At 37.5% G+C, this 22,641-nt stretch overlaps 1 protein-coding gene across 3 annotated transcripts in view; it reads right to left on the bottom strand.

Annotated features, from left to right (window-relative positions):
- Positions 9,005-22,641, bottom strand: part of SESTD1 (SEC14 and spectrin domain containing 1) — a 52,727-nt gene continuing 39,090 nt past the window's right edge. For all 3 annotated transcript variants that reach the window (XM_021398954.1, XM_021398955.1, XM_021398956.1), the window contains 8 exons: positions 20,425-20,619; positions 19,710-19,824; positions 19,029-19,188; positions 15,977-16,058; positions 15,510-15,632; positions 14,189-14,380; positions 12,140-12,261; positions 9,005-9,745 (listed from right to left, as the gene is read on the bottom strand). In XM_021398954.1, the coding sequence (XP_021254629.1) occupies positions 9,616-9,745; positions 12,140-12,261; positions 14,189-14,380; positions 15,510-15,632; positions 15,977-16,058; positions 19,029-19,188; positions 19,710-19,824; positions 20,425-20,619 (1,119 nt within the window). In that variant the 3' untranslated portion in view covers positions 9,005-9,615. The remainder of the gene's footprint in view (positions 9,746-12,139; positions 12,262-14,188; positions 14,381-15,509; positions 15,633-15,976; positions 16,059-19,028; positions 19,189-19,709; positions 19,825-20,424; positions 20,620-22,641) is intronic.

The following is a 22,641-nucleotide window of genomic DNA, read 5'->3' as shown; positions in this document are numbered from 1 at the left end:
TCCACTGTTTGGTCTCCATAAATGTTCAACAAGTGTTGATGAATGTCAATGTGTGCCATTTTTTCCATATGGAGGAATTCAGTGACACACCCTTGCTTCATAGGTACTTCCATCTCAGATGCCATTCTGTCAGACTGCTCCTTTGCTGCCATCTGTCACACACAACACAGTGTAATGAAATATTGGTGGGAAGGTTCAGCTTCTACTGTTATACCACCAACATCTGCCTCTGACATTGTGGGCCAACATAATGAAAAAGGATGCAGTACTTTTGGAGCAGCCCTTGTACAATCACAAGTGTTCAGTGTTCAGCAACACTGCATTCTTTCTCTTTCAAATCTTTAATCATCCTGGTAGTCAGTGCTCCAAGCTCTAAAATCACTGTGGGCTACTTCCCTAGCTAAATCAAGAGGAAGTTTAACATTTCACACTGCCTCTGTTATTTAACTTCACCAAAGAGCTTTCAGCTAACATTAGCAGTCCCAGGAAAGAATCAAAAGATTAAAAGCCTCATTCCAGTGAGTAAGCCCAGAACTTGGCCTAAATTACTTCAAACTTATGGAAATTTCTCTGCCTTCCTTTCATTATATGGAAGTATTTTTGAAAGGCAGAGATAGATGATGTACCTTGTTGATGCAGCAGGATCTGCAGGAACTGTGTGTTTTAGAACCTGGCTTGCTCTGTTCCAGGCACAAAAATAGCACACATAACTACCTCATAAGCTGCACAGCTTTTTCTACACTTGATTTGATATTTAGTAAATACTCTGTAATTAAATCCCTTTCTCTGAGTTACTTTTTCTTGCTGCGCTAACATTTCTTCTGTTGGCAGGGGATTTGATTAACTGTATTCCGGCGATGAGCTTAATCTTCCCAAACTTCCTTACAGCCCACCTGTTTGACACCATATGATTCATATAAATATTTTCATTGCAAATTAAACTCTTCAATTCACCAACTGGTTTCATTTCACCTCCTTGGTTTTCCCCTCCTTTCTTTTTGCTGAGTACTGCTCTTCAGATCTCACTGCCATATGTAGGAAAAAAACCATTACCTCAGCACTCTAAGATGAACATGATTTGAGCTGTACTTTTTATACCCTGTGGGGGTGTGATTTCCATGACTATAACATCCCACTCCAGACCATTATGAGGTTCCCTTCCACCAGCCCTATGAAGCAGGGAATGCAGCTGTCACCCCCTCCCAGCACAGGCGCCCACACACACTCAGCACTGACAGCAGCAGCCATTTCATCCAGTTCTGCTTGGGAACAACGAACCCTTTAAAATGCATGCTGGATCACTTGCAAGAAGACAGTTAAGTGGCAGATGGTTGGATGCATCTCTGATAAGGCCTGGGAGACAAAGCAATAGCTGGAGAAAGGGTCACAGCTAATGATACCAAATGAACCCCAGGAATTCATGGTTCTCTCAGCTGCCTGAGCAAAAGCCCTGGCATCTTCACAAGAGGTAATGCAGCATGAAATGATGCCTGCAAATGGCCACAACCTAACGAATTGGCCGTATATGATGAGTAGAAACAAAAACCTTACAAGGCTCATTGAGCACGTGGCTCATCACAGACTTTTGATGCCATTTCAAGCAAAGCATTAATAAAACCTTGGCTACAGCAGAGTGCCCTGCATTTCTTTGTATAGATTTGTCTTGGAGAGAAGGAAGGCCATGCTCTGAGAGGCAGTGAGGGATACAAAGCAGACAGTGGGGCATCACATTCACATCATCACCACAGATAAGCAGAGTAGCAGTCAGATGTGTTGAATACATGGTACAATCTTTACCCTGCTGCGCCTAGCTTGCAGCTATCATCTCATAGAGGCATGCAGAGCTGCATACAAGCGTTCAGAAAGAGTACAGTCTGCACTTCGTACCAGTTTAGAACATGGCTTGTTCCCAAGTCCCTGAAAGTCAGGCCCATATCACCACACGATCCTAATAAATATCAAGTAACCACGCTCTGTGTTTGTGAAAATGCTCGAGACACCAGGAAAACAACTCTTTCCTAGCAGTCAAAAAAAAAAAACACCTTGAGTATGGAACATTAAGAGACACTTATCACTTGGCTGTGGCTTAAAAGAAAAACCAACACTAAAGAGTCCTGGCATTGTATTTTAGAGAAACGTCTTACTGGAGCTTTCCAATCCACTGGAACTCTGCAGCTTCCAACCCTGCAAGACACAGAGATCATCAGCAATCCATGCATGCCAGGAAAGTCAGCAACGACAGCAGGAATGTGCTGCCATTTGTCCAGCATCTACAAGTCTCCCTTGGAAAATAAGCAGTGAACACAAGTAAATGCAATGCAATGCAAACCAGATAAACTAGAAACATCATCTGGAAAATTAGCTGAAGTTTTCCAGCTATAAAAAAAAGTAATAGAAAAGGATATAAGGATATTCACTATGCTTTCTAATATTTTCCAACTTATTTCCTCAGCACATTTGAAATGTAAAGAAAATGTATTTTTTCCTCCTCTGCATTCAGAAGGAATTTGAATTGTGACTTGACATTCTTGCTGTATTATATTCTCATAATCTTTGCTGTAATAGAGACTCATGAAAACTTACCTCACCTCTAAGATGAAAAGAGAAACCCTTGCCTTAGTTTTCATAGCTATTTTAGGCTTAAAATTATCACTAATGCTTTACGTATACTAAATACATTTTAATAAATCCTGTATACATTCCAGCATAACTAACATTACAGTTTTATTAAGTTACAGTCCAACCAGCATCTGATTTTGATGACTAGTTGAGTTGTCCTCTCTTATGACGGCAGGTGGCAGACAGTCCAGGAGGTTCCGGGAGTCTGTTGAAGATAACTTCCTAATCCAGGTATGTCATGGTTTTATGATTTTCGGTTATTGGTACTCCACATCATAACATCATGTAATGAATGTACCTGGTTCTCAGAAGAGAAGGACTACTACATTCCCCACGGTACTTTGCTCCTCTGTTACCATTTTCCAGCCGGAGGGAAAAGATAAAAGCTCGCAGTATAAAAACTTGCAGATCACAAGACCTCGTCCCTTTTTTCCGCTGTCTCTCGTCTTGGCAGCACCTCGCTCTCCAGCCATCTTATCGTCGGTAGTAGAGTAAGGCCTACCTTGATTTTGGGACATTCTCTCTCTCTGTATTGGATTTATCAGCTTAAATTGTAATTATATTGTATTATAGTGTGTTGTTTTGCATTCCAATATTTTATTTAGTAAATTAGTTTGTTTCTCCTCAGATTGTCGCTGCTGTTCTTTGCTCTCAGGGCCATCTCCTTGCCCTTTTCCCCTTTTCCCGGGGCGTGGGCCCGTGGGTCTCCCGTCCCCTTTGTCACGGAGCCGGGCCGAACGCCCGTAAACCGTTGACAAGGTATTAGATGGACTGACCCAAGGTGAATCCCTACTGGACCTGGTGCTCATCAGTGCAGAGGAGAACATTAAAGAGATTAAGATTGGAGGCAGTCTGGGCTGTAGTGACCACATCTTGGTGGAATTTGTGATCTTGAAGAATGCAGGCCTGGCAAAAAACAGAATCAGGACCCTGAACTTCCGGAGAGTAAAATTCCAGCTGCTCAAGGAACTGCTGGATGGGATCCCCTGGGAAACTGCCCTTAAGGGCATGGGTACAGAACAGAGCTGGCAGCTCTTTAAGGACACCCTTCTGAGAACACAATGGCTTTCCATCCCCCAGCAGAAGTCATCAAGCAGGAGAGGCAGGCGACCAACGTGGCTGTGCAAGGACCTGCAGATTAAACTGATGGAAAAGAGGGAAATGTACAGGAAGTGGAAGCAGGGTTGTGTAGCCTGGGAGGAATACAGAGCTGTTGTCCACGTGAGTAGAGATAGGATTAGGAAAACCAAGGCACAGATGGAGCTGAACTTGGCTAGGGATGTGAAAGATAACAAGAAGGGGGTTCTACAGGTACATAGGCAGGAGGAGACAGGCCAAGGAGAGTGTTCCCCACTGATAAAAGGTAATCGAGAGCTGGCTTCCTCAGACACAGAAAAAGCTGAGGTACTCAATGGGTGCTTTGCCTCAGCTTTGCCTGACTGGGGGTCAGGCTCCCCATGTCTGCCAGGACCCTGAACTTCTAGATGAGGGTGTGGGGAGCAGATTCCATCCCACTGTAACAGTGAAACAAGTCCAAGACCTCCTCGTGCAATTGAATATTATATATATATATAGCCTGACCAATCTGGTGGCCTTCTATGATGGAGCAACGGTATCAGTGGACAGGGGAAAGGCAACAGACGTCATCTTCCTGGACTTCTGCAAAGCCTTTGACATGGTCCCTCACCACACCCTTCTCTCCAAATTGGAGAGCTATGGATTTGAAGGATGGAATGTTCGGTGGATTAAGAACTGGTTGGCTGGATGCAGCCAAAGGGTTGTGATCAACAGTTCTATGTCAGGCTGGAGGCCAGTCACAAGCAGTATCCCTCAGGGGTCGGTCTTGGGACCAGTGCTCTTCAACATCTTTACCAATGACATAGACGATGGCATCGAGTGCATTCTCAGCACGTTTGCAGACGACACCAAGCTGAGCAGTGCCGTTGATACATTGGAAGGAAGGAAAACCATGCAGAGGGACCTGGACAGGCTGGAGAAGTGGGCCCACAAAAACCTAATGAAGTTCAACAAGGCCAAATGCAAGGTGCTGCACTTGGGCCGGGGGCAATCCCAGGTATTTATACAAACTGGGGGAAGAACTCCTCGAGAACAGCCCTGCAGAGAAGGACTTGGGGGTCCTGGTGGACGAGAAGCTGGACATGAGCCAGCAGTGTGCGCTGGCAGCCCGAAAGGCCAACTATGCTCTGGGCTGCATTGAAAGAGGAGTGGCCAGCAGGGAGAGGGAGGTGGTGGTCCCCCTCTACTCAGCTCTTGTGAGGCCCCATCTGGAGTACTGCATCCAGGCCTGGGGCCCCCAGCACAAGAAAGACATGGAGCTCTTGGAGCAGGTCCAGAGGAGGGCCACCAAGATGATCAGAAGGCTGGAGCACCTCTCCTATAAAGAAAGGTTGAGGGAACTGGGCTTGTTTAGTTTGAAGAAGAGAAGGCTCCAGGGAGATCTCACTGTGACCTTCCAATACCTGAAGGGAGCGTATAAACAGGGGAGGGGTACAACTGTTTACACGGGTGATAATGGACAGGTTGATAGGACAAGGGGGAATGGTTCTGATGCTTGTGAGAATTAACATTATTTAAATGACAGACCCATGTATTTTTTCAACACTCAATTTAGATTCCATGGAAGTCACTGCAATAGCCAACTTCGGTTGGTTACTGCATAATAGGAAATTAAGGAAGAGACAAATTACAGGAAAAATCCATTTACCAATTCTAAATAACTGCAGTTTGCAAACAGAACTGCTTAACACTATTTGCTTTTGTATTTTTTATTTTGGAGGATATGACTTTTCCAGAAACATGAATAAATAGATCATTAATTAATGACCTTGCTGAAAGGGTATGTTTAAATTCAAATATTCTACCAGCTTTTGGCCCATAAGTTCCCTTTTCAGTGCTTCTGAAGATACGACATATTTACGAGCTAAGATCTGGTCTGCTTATACCAGCCTTCTGTTCTCATCCAATAAACTAATCAGAAGTCTAACTGCAAAAGGACACTTTTACAGCGCTGACTCCCATTCTACTGTTGCAAGACTCTCAAAAGATACAAGAGACAGTCTTTGAAGTTAGTAATCACCAAACCTTTTCTTTTATCCTCATTTTCCTTCGCACTTTAGCTCCTGAGCTCAAGTAATGTGCTATTCGATACACCTAGAATTTCATCTATGGCTCCAAAAGCTTCCATTCCCACTCTTTCCTAATAATTCCAGTGTTACACAGATTAAAATTATGTCGTTGAAAGAATTCAGGAAACTGGAGGTAACATAATTACATGTTGCTAATACTCTTGAAAGCCCATGACAAACTCTGCTTATGGACATGACCTAATCACAATTTTATTTATTTTTAAGTGGAATAGAAAAATCTTACCCTAACTTGCTCTCATCTGGCACTGATATCCTTAGGCCAGCATGATGGTAAAAGAAGTGCTGTACAATCCTACTGCATTCTCCAACTGCAGCTGTACCTCCAGAGTAATTCTCTTTGAATACTAAATCAGTCACACCAACTATACAAGACCCCAAGCTCCAAATCTGCTTTTCTGCTCAAGAAAAAACAAAATGAACCCTTGTTCATAATCATGATGAATTAGTCCTAAATACAATACAAAGCTAATGAATAAAGAGAATCAAACATTTTTATGGCAACACAACTGTCCACAAAACCATCACAGTTAGAAGAGCTTACAGAGGTAGGCATTTAGATACACTGCCTGCCTAACCAATGTCCTACTAAAAATAATGACATCTAAAATGGTGCTTCTCTGTTCGCTGTCACAGAAAAACATTCAGGATTACATTAGAAGAAACAAAACATGACTCATGGAGACTTATAAATCCTTATTATTGTCTTCATTACCTCAGAAACAGGGTTGACTCCATCACTTCTAAGTCATTAGTCAGAATACACTTGTAATAATGATAATCAATCCTTCCCTATTCTATTTGTAACTCTGTATTTTACATGTAGTATTGTATCCCTTAGTGCAAATTGCTCATGCTAGAAAAGTCATCCTTTGGAACTCTTTTGCTTGAAGTGTTTTTGCCATCAGAAAGCTACTCCATGTGCTCAGCAACAGCCACCAGTACCATCTGCAGCAATACACACAGCTAAGTTACAATAGATTACTGAAGCAGTTCTACCTTTTAGCGTGTCTCTACATAGCTCTTTTTATGCTGTGTGTCCTTAAGACTTGTCCATTTCTAAAGGATCAGTAGCGACTATAAGAGTAGATGGTGATTGGTTAAGACAAGAACAGAAATCTCAGTTACGTTTAGCAGTGTTCTTAACAGGTGGTATTTATTCCATTCTTTAAGGAAGCCTCAGAGTTCATAGGAAGGATGCAGAAATCTAGCAGGTCCATGCAACCAACCTAGGAAGCTACTGCTATTTCACACATTGGTTATGTGTGGCCAATTGGAAGAATTACAAAGTGCTGGTAAATAGCTCTTTTCTAGTCCCTGACTTCCCAAAAGGCAAGGAATTCCAGAAAGGAAGAGGAAGAGTGCAGAGAGAGAGAAGCAAATCTGGCATAGCCCAAGGTATTGTATCAGAGACAACAGAATGAAAATCAGAACCCACCATGCTAGGAAAGTCTGATGACAGATAAGAACAGCCTCAAGACTGGACTTCATACTTGGAGCCACATTTAACATCAGGGCTATTAGGGTCATGGGTTCCAAGTCGTGGACACAGCTGTCACATGAGTGAGTCAGAAGTCTCTGATATTGCTCTGCTTTTGCATATGTTACTGAGAATAAAAATAAAAAACCCATAAATAATCTCTTACTGTTTGTAGTATATGTTCATCAACAGGAGTTTCTACTGCAGGTCATTAATGACTGTAACTACACATGAGTTACAAACAAGCAATGCAGAACTGGAGTTGCAGTGCTTATTAATGACAATATTTTCATTTACTTTTGTGCTTGCATTTTGTATTAAATATACATAATTTTTTCTTTTTTGTACGTTTCAAAATCAAATTATCTGATCTAAATATTAGCTACATTGTCAGCAGCTTTCTCAAATGGAATTGAACAACCAAATCCAATTTTAAAATATTACATTGAAGAAGTATCTTTACAAATATAGCCTGTAAAACTTCAGTTGATTTTTGAACTAGTATTAATGTAATACTGTAGCACTGCATCAATGTGTCAAACGAATAATTGGATTTCCTCTGTCAAAATAGCCCAAGAGGGGAAAAAAATTACCTTTATCACTTTATCAGAGCAATCACTGATATTGACTTTTTTCTTTAATGGAGAAATTGCTTTATTTGACGCATCACTTTCCTGTAAAGAGAATACAGGAAAACTGAGACAAATAAGTAAACATAATATTTGAATGACAGATGCATCAAGAAAACCCAGACAGTAATAACAATGCCTGCAGGAATCATCTTCACTGTGAGCAAAGCATAGTGGGCTAATACAAAATACGTAAGCCTGCAGTTTGTTTCACATACAGTACTCTAACACAGTCAGATATCACAACACTTTCCAGAATATAAAGTACTGAATTTATGTAGATTAAGTCCTGAAGAGGAAGAAGTTAGCTAAATTATGCATGCAACTGTTTTTTTTTTTCATTCCAATTATTGTACAGAATCATAGAATGGATTGGGTTGGAACAGACATTTAAGGCCACCAGGCAGCTCAAACCCCCATCCAGCCCAGCCCTGAACGCTTCCACGGAGGGGGCATCCACAAGCTCAATGGGAAACCTGTTCCAGTGTCTCACCACCCTCACAGTAAATAACTTCTTCCTGATATCTAGTCTATATCTACCCTCTTCCAGTTTAAAGCTATTTCCCCTCATCCTGTTGCTACCAACCCATACAGAGAGTCTCTCCCCAGCTTTCCCGTAGGCCCCCCTTCAGGTACTGGAAGGCCTTCCCTTAATAAATTTAATTATTACTAAAATAATGGTTTTACACTGTTTTTGAAGCACATCTTAATTATTTCTCATTAGATGAAAATCCAATCTCAAAGTTATTACTACCAGAAGGGTCCACATTATTCAAGATTCCCCTTTCAAAAAGAAAGATGACTTAAAAATAAAGCACAAGAGAGGTCTACCAGTTCTTACCTGGGAAGAAAACAATGATTAATGTAACACTGACTTATGCACGTACTATCTTACCTTTGCATGAGTACCTCATCAGAAAAAAGGCAGAGCGTCTCACTCCCATATAATAACAATTTATAGCAGTTCCTCTTTATAGCCACAGTGTGTTAAATTCTTAAAAAAAATGATGCATATGTAAATATACCAGAAGAGTGATGGTTCTTACTACTATTTATCACAAAATATATTAAGAAAAATAACATTCGAGAATACAGGCTAAAACAAGTTTATATTAGATTTTAAAAAGACGGTTTTTATTAAGCACAAACAGCTTTTAATACATTATCAATACAAATAGGAAAACATCTGTTTAATGAATCCGATATATCAAAGATTTGATGGTTGGTTGCATATTGGAACAATAAAAATGACTTTTTTTATTTTAAAGTATTTCAAATTAAAATTATAGGGTCACCACTGTCTACGCTGAGGCATTTTGCCTGCAGTCTAGAATTACTACATCACCTGGGCATAGGGGGAAGCAATGAACTACAATTTCATAATATGGAACTCCTAACTCATTAGCACCATTCAAAGCTTGCATCAGCTGTTAAACTAAGTAGCAGCTGACAGGTCAGGTAAAGCTTTACAGCAAATTTCAGTGCAAAGTTTACAGTTCTTTTTCATAAGATACTTGGAATCTATGGTTTCATAGCATGTTAAATAATTATGGCTTGATAAATGTACAGGGTTAAGATGCTGAGAACATTTACTTTGAAAAAAAGATGAGACATAACAGCTGTGAAATGCATTTTAATAGATTATGCCAAATTCTGTAATATGCAAACAACATGCTGATTACAAACTTAAGTCCTATTATGAATTGATAGACAAGGGTAAGTATTAGCTCTCTGGGGTAGTGGCTTCTGGTTGTCTCAGCTGCTGCTTTTTCAGGCTAACTAGCTTCATCTTCTCTCTAATGTGTTCTGCTGCAGAAGCCATATCACTCGGGCTCCCAAAGTACTGCTCGGTACTAAAAAAGACAAAAAAAGCTATCAGTGACAAGTAAGAAAAGGCATGAATATACACATGAATGACAATCCGGAAAACAAAAAACATAATAGAAACTTTTTCTATTGAGATTTAAAAGCCACCTTCAAAAAGCTTTGTAGACTCAGTGATTAGCCTTGTCAGGCAATCTTGATGGTATTATTATAAATAGCAAATGACTTTCTTATACCCAAGAGATTCCTTCCACAGCAGGGCACTGTTCTGTAAGCTCAATGAGAGACTACCCAACACTACCTTTTATCTCCATTTTCTAGCTGCCCCTAAGCCAGTCTTGGGGTTTGAATATTGTGACAGTCAAGGAAATGAGTCTGAATGAATTCTGACTGAGGTTATACAATTGCTGTCTTACTGAAGGACTCTGTATATGAAGTCAGCCAGATGCCGACGGTCAAATTATGTCATCTCTCTCTCAAACTGAAAAGAACACATGGCTGTTAAAGCTGATTTTTCCTATTCAAATATAACAAAAGACATCTGAAACATTAGGGAAACCACTAACCAAGCTGTCAGCAAAAGTAGGATTTTAACAGAATAAATTTTTTGAGAAGAGTAGGTATCAAATCTAATTATGATGCAGAGAGGTTGAAGTTTGGAAACAGTGGTAGGACAAAGGACTTGGGATGGAGTCAGATCTCGACAAAAGCAGGCAGAAAATTTATTTCATATGGAAGTAGATTAGTTTGACCAGAGATTTATAGAAAGACAACTGATTGAACAGCTGCAGCTATGATCACAAATAATGGCAGACATTTTGCATGGTGAAGATTAGAAGCCATAAGCAGGACAGGGAACACTGAACCTGGATTTTTAAGGAAGATACTGACTACAGCCTGAAGTGATAAAGAAGCTGATGAAGACTAAAGAAGCATGCTTACAGGCATTTAAGAAACTGTAAGGATCTCAGCACTTGTTTAAACTACTTATACTAATGATGGAACCCTCTGCAATTTTTTTGTTGTTCTTGTTAAGCGCTTTAAAAATAGAAAGACTAGGGAGGGTCAACAGGTTATCTCAGGATTTAGGAGAGCTAAGATTCCACTTTTGAAAAGGGGGACAAGAAGAACACAGCTGAAATGCCAGAGGCCAAAAATAACACTCAGGACTCAGTCAGCCTAAAATATAAGTGTATGTACATAGAATTATAGAAGCATTCTGCTAGGACTCAAAACTCGAAGTCCAGTAAGTGCCTTTTCTCATGGGAGATTTTCCAGGCACTAAAAGGTGTAGCAAGTTCAAAAAAAAAAAAGGTAACACCAGGGTTTATTTTTTTCTTTAACAGTATCTGCAAATTACACAGGTTTTAAGAATAAATAACAGTTATTCTATTTACCAGGTCATTACATATGTAAAATCCGCTATACAAAAGTTATACCAAAATACTTATAACACAGTTTTTGTCTTCATCTCACAGCTGTAAAATCTTCCACTGTTTTCAAATAAACTACTAGAAAGACATTAAAATCACTACTAGTTCAGCTCCTGGTACATCTTCATGCATAATACTCCTCACTAAAGAAAATTATACTGGATAGAGTGCATGATCTTTTAGAAATATGACAGAATATTAATTTCCATGACCAGCTTCTTCTAAACATTTTTCAGATCAACTTCAGATAACTCATAACGAAGTTGCCTGATATCATCTCAAAGCATTCAAAAAGATTTCAAGATATTTCTTTTTTCCCCCCAAGATTTCAGATCTCATTACCACGTAGTCCTGCATACCTAGAGACTAGTTCTAAGGCTAGCTTATACTCAGATGGAAAAAACTAACCACAAGCTCAGTATCACAATGGACAACTGTACTTTACTGAATACAGAAAATAGTTTTTATACTGGCTGAAATCCCACACTCAATTTAGTTTTGTAGCCTGACACAGCCACTGATTTTAAATTGGCATTAATAGTTCATGAGGGAAGTAATGTTTTATTAGCTGAACAATCAAATGTAAATTTATCTTCAATGTATTGGCTTAAGATTTAAGATGGTTAAAAGTTTGAATAAATCAATCATAAAATACCGTAAATCAAATGAGATGTTTTTTTTTTCAAGACGACATGGGATCTGGTCACCCTTTTGCTACTTTACATACTTCACTGGTGTAATGGACAGCATATATCTAATAGTCACAGTGTGAGAAGAAGTTACTGATTTGAAAAATTGGGCACATTGTCTTTGGAAAGGTTCAAATTGTACCTGCCTGTTCTCTGAGAAAAGATGGGGAAAATTAATGAGAATTAGTGCATTACCTTTTTAATTTCAGCAATAAACACTCAAGATTCTTCTGCATATGAGACCATTATGAAACATTATCAAAAGGATACTCAAAAGGCATTACAATAAGATTTTGCATACCCATCGGGATAAACTACAGGCACTGTTAATCTGTCCAACAGCGATTTCCCAACTGCTTCAATTTCATCAAATTGCTCCATTTCATTAAAAGCTTCAGGCTGCTCAGGACATTCTTGCAGAATCTGTAAAAAAAAAAAGGAAAAACGAAATGTAAAATAAGGTAGACAAGGGTTAGCATAAAATATATACAGATATTTTAAGCGCCAAAGCACAACTAAATATCAGAGTGAATGTTCTCTCAGCATCTTCACTGCCACATTTAAGTGAGTTCAATCAAAATATTCATAAAATTCCAGAAAACAATACCAACAGTGCTACCACTGAATGAGAAGATAGTGCAAGGCTACCACTACTCTCCATGTTTTACATTACTAAGTGAGAAATCTTGCTAGACAATATTTCAACAACAAATTTGAAATGCATAAATATGGTAACCTGCACTATTAAGCATGAAAGACAATGATATGAATTATAAAGGGCCTATTAAAATCAACTTCAAATCAAGAATCAGTACTTGCAAGGAACTCCAGTCAGATTTTAAGATACAAACACAAGCGTTTCTAGACTGTATTGAAACCCAACATTTGTACTTTATTCCTTTTCTTCTATTTCTCCCTCTGACAATTTTTTTTTTTTTTATTAACAGCATATTTTCAGTCTCATTAATGAGACAATAGTGCTAGCAGAATTGTGCTTTTCAGCAATGGAATATTATTTTTTTCAGCTATTCACCTTTACTTAGTTGCCTAAAAATACAGCAATTAAGTACTGACGTAATGAAAGAATGTTTGTAATATGGACTGAGACAATCAACTCTAAGTTTATGAACAAAGTTCTGATTTGATACCTACTAAAATGATTTTCACCCATCTGTGGCAGCACAGATAATATATTTTGCTTTCATGAATAACCAGCAACTCCCAGTATCCACTGATTCAAAGTATTTTCCATCAGTGCAAACAAGAAATGAATACAAGCCAGGAGCACGCGAGTCAAATCTCACACCTTCCTTCAACGACAGGTTATTTTTTTCCCCCCCAAACATGTCCAAGATTGGCTTTTCTTCTGCAATTTTAAGAAACTATGTTAACTACCTCAACATTAGAGATACCTTTAGAAAGTAGGTACCTTAGATTAGATACCTTTCAGAAAAAGAATTTAGAGTACCATGTCACAGAAAGAAAGTTTCCTGGGCCAAAAGGCCACACCTCTAACGAACAAAAGTACCAGACATTATCTGGAATTCAGGCATTTGAAAACTCCCAGTTTAGCAACTGTTCTTTATATCACTGTGCTGACTTCTGATTCTTCTCTGCAGCTTTTAGCAGCACCCAGCTGGGCATGTCAGTGAAGATCTTTGTTATAGGAGTTTGAAAACCGTGCCAAGACAGCAGCGTGCTTTAAAGAAAACATGTTCAGAGCCCTCTAAGTACTGAATTCCAAGTGCAAAATACAAGGTGTACCAGCCCAGCACGCACAGAAACAGAAAGTGATGAGGTTCTCACACTCTCAGGTTTTGAGAGAATACCACACTGAACATGCACACAGCGTAAAAGGCAACACTCCCTTTAACTCCTTGAAGTTCTTAAGTGACATCATCATAGCTTTGTATCATACCTTGCACAAAAACACAAATGAAGTGTTTCTTGCCTTTGAGGATTTTAGTTTAAAAACACACAAAAATATGTTTTAAGATCAGCATCACAGGGTTTCCCTCAGAAGAGGGAAAAAAAATAGAATTACTTCCAGCCCCAACCCAGTGTCCCTCAGCTTCAATGCTATTGTTCTCCTTTTTGTTGTATGGCCTTACACCAATACAGGTACACAAATAATAATTTATCTGTAATATTTATGTAAAATATATTTTATATATTTATAATAATTAAGCACTGAAAATAAGAATTAGTAAAAGATTCTTATTTTCTTTTATGTTTAGAAATGTTTAAAAATACTAAGTATTAAAATATCCATGGAGAACTTCATTTTTATTACATTTTTATTGTCAGAGTTTAAACAAAAAAGTTTTCTTCCTAAAAATACAACACTCACCTTTTCAGCACTTGAGTGAAATGCAACAGCCGTTTCCAGCCTCTGTACTCTTTCTTCAGAAGTTAATGTAAACTGCTTCCACACTCTGTTCAGTCTTGGAAGTGTGTCCCCTGAAGACCTTGAAGTGCATCGCAGGGACTGGCACAGCACAACCGTTGCCTGCAGTAATTGTCTTCCATAATCATAAGTACTCTAAAAGTTGGAGAGCAGGAGGAACGCATAAGAAGATACACCCGGGATCTTTACATTTAACTTAAGAGCTAGTAATCTTAAAATGACAGCACACAAGATTGTGAAACCTCAATTCATATAGTACATTGAATGAATCTGCTGTACTAGAAAATGCTGTTGAAGCATGAATAAAATTGTGAATGGCTGCTTGCATCTTGCACTGTATTCTTGGCATCTACTGCCAAGATGACCACCTCACTGACTTCACTGTCACCATGTTTCTGGTTACACAGCATCCAGGTACTTCATGGCACACTATAATGACAGCAAGCTATCCTCTTCTCACGCTCAGTTCTAATTCATCATTCCATGGTCACTATTCATCAGAAGAGATATGTGCTGGTGTAACCAGTAGAATTTGAAAATACATTATCTGTTATTTGGTAACCGTGTATTAGATATTTCTAAAAATAGTATATATCTGAAAAAGGTTCACCTTTTCCATATTCTGTTCTTCCGTGAAATTCAAACATACCTGACATCAAACAAGTATGCAAACATGCCCAGAATTCACTTCCGCGAATTCAGCAGACTTGTACAGAAGGATTAATTATTTGGCTGCTATAGTCAACAATCGAGAGTTGTCAGTTCTGACCAGTTATTAACTCCGAGTGGCTGAACAGACTCTAATGCCAAAAAACTCCTTGTACAAAATGACTAACATACATCAACAATCAACTCTATCTGGAAATCCAACACAAAGGTTCTGTTTCATGAAGTACAGCACAAAATAAATGCAAACTGAGCAACTCGCCAATATTTCATCGTTTTGTTTGCAGTCCTTCAAAAGTTGCTATAAAGACTGTTTCAAAAACATGCCTTTAAAAAGTCAGTGTGAACTTTTGAGTTCTGTGGTTTGTAATGCCTATGCAGAACAGAGTAAACTAAGAACTGTAGCATCAGTAGCTGTGATGGTTCACCAAAATCTTCACTTCAAAGTCTCATTAACTCATGATTTATTCATTCAACCATTGAGGCAAACAATGAAGACAAGTAATAGCTGTTCTATTATTGTACATATAGGTGCCAATCCTATTTATATTTCCTGAAACTGTAAAAAAACCCACACTACTATAATAATTCAGTTCACCTGTGCAACATCAACAAATTTTCTATGTTTCTCCAGTAAAACCTTTGTTTCTTGAGCATCATCTCCTAGTCGGATGTGTGTCTTCAGCAGAGCATCCAACAGTTCACTTAGCCATTCTACTGCCTTAAAAACAGAAGCAAATTAGAAGTATAAAAGCTAGTAAATTAAAAAGACGTTCATCCGGAAGAGTGAATTAACTGTAGTACTAACATATACTTTTGAACTGGAAACAGTTAAGAGGTATCAGTTATACCAGTATATCATGCATGACATCCCCCAAAACACTGTTTTCAGTCATTGTTATATCCTTTAAAGTTTTCACTTTACAAATTCACTAAATAAAACTAATAATTGTACTGCATTATTTTTGTAACTTTCAGATGTTATCTCCCTCCCTCTCCATACCTATAGCCAGCATGGTCATGTATTTAGACCAGGATGATGAAATTCTGTAGCCATTTCCATACCTGAGCAGCATCTTCTTCACATTTAAATAACTGTACCATCTGAAGCATCTTCAGCCGTCGCACATCTACCATGTCTTCGCACCTTAAACAGCAGCACAGGAAGACTCATCAATACACAAAGAGCAGACAAAATACACTCCGAGTTTCACAATGTTTTCAATGCACAACTGTTCATTAAAAGGTGATTAAACCATTTTATATCCTGCTTAGAATGACCAAAATTAATAATAACAGCAAGAAAAAAATAAGCAATAAATCAAAATGAGCACTACAAACCACAGACATCACAATATTTAAGAATCCAGACATAGCTACACTATATAAACTATACCAGCAGTAGCTACATGGCCTTCTAGCTGCATTTCAGGTTCCTCACCTTGCTGCATTGGTAAGATTTGTAGTCCAGAGGTTTACAAGGGTAAAATACACTGTTTCTGCTACTGAACTATTTAGGAAAAGCTGAATTAAAACTAGTATCATTCAGATTTCTATTGTCAGTGGGTGGCAAAGTTTCCTTGCTAAATAAAATGAAAAAAGAAAACAAATAAAAATGAAGCATACATCTTCATGTTTTTCTTTTTAGCTAGCTAAAGATTGAAGCAACTGAACTCTTACATGCAGGAAGCATGAAGTCTTACAAGACTAATTTTGATTATGTCCTTTGCTATAACTTGTCAGGAGCCATTTCAAAAACTAATTCATACAAAAACCTATTATAATTCTCTTGTTCTGAATGAATAGCATATCACAGTTTTTTGTCCGGTTAGAATACAAAAAAGTATCGAAAGCCATTTTATTTTAATAGTGAGAGCTAAACACTAAAGCATTTAGCAGAATGACCTTTAAGCTTCAATTTCAGAGCCTGCTAAGAAAACAGCAAGATTCAGACTCTTGCATCACACAGTAAATAGAATTACTAATGTCAACAACAGCTAACACTACAAAAGAATGCTAAAGACCATATGCATATATCTTTTTTCCCAAACTGTTTGCAAACAAGCACTTCCAAAGAACAGTTCATTAGAATATTGTGTTTTGTTAAGCACCCTGCAGCGCTGTGATGCTTGCATAAAGAAAATTAATTGCTCTAATAATCCACAAAAAGAGTCTGTGTGTTCCAAAAGCAGAAGTAAGGCAGCAAAATGCCCATAGAAATAAACATTACACTTCTTGTATGCATATTTCAATAGAAACTTTCTATTAATTTGAGGAAAGTGAAATGTCATAAAAATTACTACTAAATGCTATAAACTGATATGCAGTCATCATGTATTTTTCAGCAGGCAAGGATAATTTGGTAATTAAATTAATAAAAGTAACAAGAAAGTTTTGTCCATCTATAACTTAAGACAATTTTGTTTTCATTCTAAGTAAAGTCACAACTGATACCTTTGGGAATAAACATCAGAAGGCAGAAATAAATCACATTTGTTTCCCACACATTTATTTTCTATTTCCTCCTACAAACAACCTTTTTAGATAGGAAGAAAGTACAGTTACAACCCCTTCTCTGGTATGTGCTTACGTGAGAAACCTCTGGTGGTGTGATAAGAAGCATTATGTGGGTAGTTAAGCTTTCCTTTTTATCCAGAATAAGCTACACAGATTAATTTCGTGAGTCTAATAAAATTAGAATTAAAATTCCCATTTCTTTTCACCACCTGAAGGCTGCTACAATGGTAAGACTATTAAAATGCACAGATTCTATTCACTCTTTGAATCTCATTTAGTTTCACTTGATATTGTTGAAATATTACATTAAAAATCTAGTTCACTATCTGAATACAAAAGCAAGTGAAAAGTTCCAACAATCACCACAACAGCTATGAGAAGCTACAGTTCAGAGACTGAGGCGCAAGTCGCATCTACATTTAAAGACCTTTGACATGTTCCTCCCCAGGTTAGTCCAAATTCTTACTGAAACTAGTTAAGTTTAAACAATCGTGTGGCAAAGAGTTCCACAGCTTAATTTTATTTGTTCACAGTGTGAAGCAGCATCAGCTTCAGTTATCTATGTTTCTTAAGTGAGTTCTAGCTAATGTCCTCAGCTTCTGTACTGAAAGAGGCAATGGAAAAAAAAAAAAAACTATCCCTAACTTTTCCCAGCTTCACTCTTACAGACCTTTATCTGTATTTTTCCATGTCTCTTCCAGACTGAAGATCTTTGTTAAATCACTAATCATCTGGAAGTTGTTTCACACCTTTGTCTAAGCACTTGGACTTTTTTTTTTGTGCTCTGACTTCTTATGCTTTTCTACTCCTGAGAAGAGGCATCAGAATTGTATTATGCTTAGAAGACAAATGCACCACAGATCTCTACAATGGCAGCAAAATGGCCAATTCAGTCCGACTACATCTTTATGAGAAAAGAATCAGTGGAAGCTTGGAGGATGAGAGTGGTGGCAAAATCCCTCCCTTCTTTGAATTTAATTCTGCCCAGTATTTTCTGCTACTAAAATTTCATCCCTCACCTCATCTTGTTCTAAAACTCACAAAAAAAAAAGACCAAATACATTTTGAAAGTTGAACTCTTGTGCTTCCATCTTTTGCTGGTCCTGGGGACAGGGAAAAAAGTGAGACCTGACACCAGCTCCTCTTTCTTCCTCTCTTTAGGAGTGAAAATGCCACATTCAAAGGATAGAGGTTGTGAAAAAGAAAATGAGAAACAAGTTGGAACATAATTTCCACATAACTTCACAGCTATCATCATTACTGCAGTATTAGCATACCTTTCATCTCAAACTGCTAACATATAAAAGACCTCTTGCATCTGCTCCATAACTCCATATGAAGGGAACGTGTAATTCTTGAACATTTATGAATACAGGAAAGAACTCAAATACTGCCTTCCAATACTGAAATGAATTTTGGAATATGCAACAACAAGTTAGACAGGGAAAGACTGTCTTGTTTAAATACACCACAAATAGCATAAATTACACTTGTACTCCATCCATTAACTGAAAATAAAGCAAAACAGTCTCACTGAAAATACGTATTTTAAAGTGACTTGTCAGTACATGAAAAATCAGCAGAACTAGAACTGTTTTACCTTTGTTTCCTAAGCTGCATATCTTCCATCACTCCTTGGATATGGTCCACATTTTCTTTGTTTTCAATGGTCACATCTTTTCCATAGGCCCAGGACGCTTGATTAGATATCTGATCAAGAAGACTTTGACCTTTCTCACGCAAGCCCTGCAAACCTAAATCTGAAGAAAAAAAGCAAGTAAACTTAAAAAGGTTAAAAATAAGTTAAAAAAAAAAGCAATGCACTTCTAAATTTGTTAACTTTCTCCCCAAACAGAGAGATGAAATGCAATAGAATCTATGAGACGGAAGGCTGGAAAGAGAAAAGAATATTACTACCTCTGTATTTCTTTATCCTTTCCTACTTCTAAGTTTGAAAAGCATTCATTTACATTAACAAATAGCTAATGCTTGGTAACAGATAAAGCTTGATAACAGATGAAATGCACAGTAATGGTAAATAATAAAAATATACATGTAAAACATTTACAAGAAAGCATTTTCAGAACACTTCCCCAGACTAAACAGTACCAGCAAGTCAAAGGCAGTTAGGTGGAGCATTACCTCGCTAGAAATCAAGAGATAGATATTACCTTCTTCCCCTTCCCTACTGTCTTGTTTTAAAGGGAATCGGGCAGCAAAGACTTTTTTCCTGTAGTGCATTCATTAGAATGTAAGTGAAATGCAGAAATATTTTGCTTACCAACACTCTTCAATTTCTCCTCCAGTAATTTTAAAGTTTGTTGAATTGATGCTCCATCTGCTGGTGCCACATCTACACACAACATTCCTAGTAAGCCATCCAGCTGCTGAGATAACTAAAATGACAAACAACATATTGCTATTTAAAAAGAAGTTTGGGGCTTGAACGTACTTGAGTCTGCAATGTTCTTCCAAATGTTTGGCAATGTGTCATTTTACAGGGTTCTCTTTGCATTTGCTTATAAACTTCCAAGAGAATATATCATTACATGGGAGGAGGGGAGGAACCTAAGACTCTTTAGACAACTATAAGAAAGGAATAAATGCCAATTTAAAAAACTATGAAGATCGTATCAAATACTCCTCAAAATAATAAAAAAAATCATTGTGGTACAGGTAATACATATTTCAATAATGAAAAAAACTGCTCTAGCTTTTTTCTTTTATTTACTACTAGCTGTTCAGTGCCTAATGCTATTGAAATGTAAGATATATTACAACATACTTCTTCCCCAAAAAGGAGAAATTCATTTTCCCCCAAAAGGAGAAATTCATTTTCACAGTGTTTCAATCACTAAAGGAAGACTTAGTCCATTTTCCAAGTAACGTTCTATGTTCTATCCTCCTTCAAACTTTCCCAATATATTGAACACTTACAGTACTACACTAATAACACATTAAAGGTGAGTCTGTGGGAAGAAAAATGAACAACTTACATCTTGGGCAACACTGTGGAATTCAAGTGCTGCTTGTAATAGATTCTGCCTGAATTCCAGCTGACTGGCCTGTCGGTAACACACATCACTCAGCTGTTGCTGCAATGCTTTTAATTCCACGAGGTCCTCCTCATCCCCCGCATTTAGAAGGGCTGCAATCTGCTGATTAAGCTCAACATAAACAGCAAACCACTCCTACAAATAGAAGATAATTAAGCATTAAAATAATATCAAACAATTTTCTCTTAAAAAGGCATGCATCTAGGTGCAGATTAATAATCAGATTTAAAAGAGAACTTAATCCATCTTACACTATAATTATGACTTATTTGTAATTTGGATTTATTTACAATTATTAGGGAAAAGTTTTTGTAACTTCAAATCAACTTAAGTGACTAGCATATTGAAACAATGCACGCACCGTAACTTAAAAAAAAGTAGAGTAAAATGGGAAGATTACAAACCATGAGTAGCATGGCTTCTAGCTCACAGCACAAACTTCACTCAAACTACATCAACTGAACCAACAGAACAATCTCCCCATTTTTAAACAAGCTTCTAATACTTACGTGTCTCTAGTGTACCGAATGAAAAGTTTTTGTCAATTGGTAAGCTATTTCAAAAGGTGTTGAAAAGAATATCCAGATATTGCTTTCAGTGACACAATTGAAAGCTGCAGTAATTTTCTTAAACATTTAGAAAAAAACTACTACTGTTGACAAAGTCGAAGTAATTTTTACCCTCTAATTCCTCAGGGCATCCATATATTGGAACTTGAAAATGACCCTTATTTCTTAAGGAAAGATTTATACTATTCAATTCAAAATTTGCAGATTTGGTTTTCAAGTGCTTTGACTACTGAATGCATACATAGGAGTTAACTAACGTCATGGTGGTCTATCTGCAAAAGAAAGTACTTAAATATTTAACAGTTGTGGGGGATTTAAACGCTACTTGATACATCAAGATCGCATCCACATATTGCATGATTCAGATACCTAAACTTGTCTGCCCAACAGCTTTTAATTTAGCCTACAGTGAAGTGCTGTTCAAATGCCCTATGCACTTCTAATGACACTGAATAGCACCATCTATTGGCCTCAAATATTTGACTGAATTACTGTTCTTGTCAAGCTACAGTTAGAATGTTTGCCTTTTTTCTTCCCCCTCGCCCCCCCCTTTTTTTTTTTATAATTATGCATTCAGCTTTTGCATCATTTATTTACAAAGCATGCAAAACACAGAATATAAATATTCATGTTCTTTTTTTTTTTTCTTTTACCCAAAGTCTTCTCTATCATCTGCTCACAGGAAGAAACAGAATATGAGTAGATGCAAGGAGAAAAAAGTCATTAAAAAGTTAAATCAGCAATCAACAAAAAATTTAAGAGCAAAAAAAATCTTCTACCCCACAAGAGCCATTTTGGATGACATAATATGGAGAAATCTTCTACTGTCACACTCATGCTACAGACACACAGCTTCACTAAACTCAATTTTACACAACATTACACTTGTTATTATCTTCAGACATTGAACAAACAAATACAGCTTACTGGGTGTGACAAACAAAATATAATATGAAAAGTCAAACAAAAATATCTAGGTTAATAATTTATTTCTTTTTATCATTAAAAAAATTGATTTTCAAACTATCAGTCAAATGAAGAGACTGGAAAACCAGATATAAAATGTGTTTTCATGATGTTTTATGATGAATTTTAGATACAGATGCTTCTGACACATCAAAATTATGGAGAAACGGCCAACATTCACTCAAAGATAACAGCTCAAGTATACCGCCCATCAGTAAAACAGGCAGAAAACGTGAGGGGAAAGAACACACACTGCCCAAGGCAAAATAAAACAACACCCTAAAAAAATATTTCCACTTTCAAAGTAAACTGGAGTGGAAAAGGCAACTTTTATAACATATCAAACATTTTTGCAAGTGCCTTCAAAATACAAGCATTAAAATCAGCAACAGATGAGAGATGACGAAAGAAAAAGCAAACAAGTTGTCAATTCAATTTTTAGTAGAGAAAAAAAGATCAGGAAAACAGTGAAAGAGAAAGAGCACACTCAGCTATTACGAGATGTTTAGAAATCACTTTTCTCTAGTGCTATTTTCAAAAAATGATTTCAATTTATAAGTGGGGATTCCAGTTACTACTTATGGTATAAACCTGAAATCACTTTTTCTGACTGTTCTTTCAA

Source organism: Numida meleagris, chromosome 5 (assembly GCF_002078875.1).
Source record: "Numida meleagris isolate 19003 breed g44 Domestic line chromosome 5, NumMel1.0, whole genome shotgun sequence".
In the NCBI taxonomy this organism is placed as follows: Eukaryota; Metazoa; Chordata; class Aves; order Galliformes; family Numididae; genus Numida; species Numida meleagris.
The sequence above is the reverse complement of the archived record's forward strand: the minus strand, read 5'-3'. Positions and strand labels throughout refer to the sequence as shown.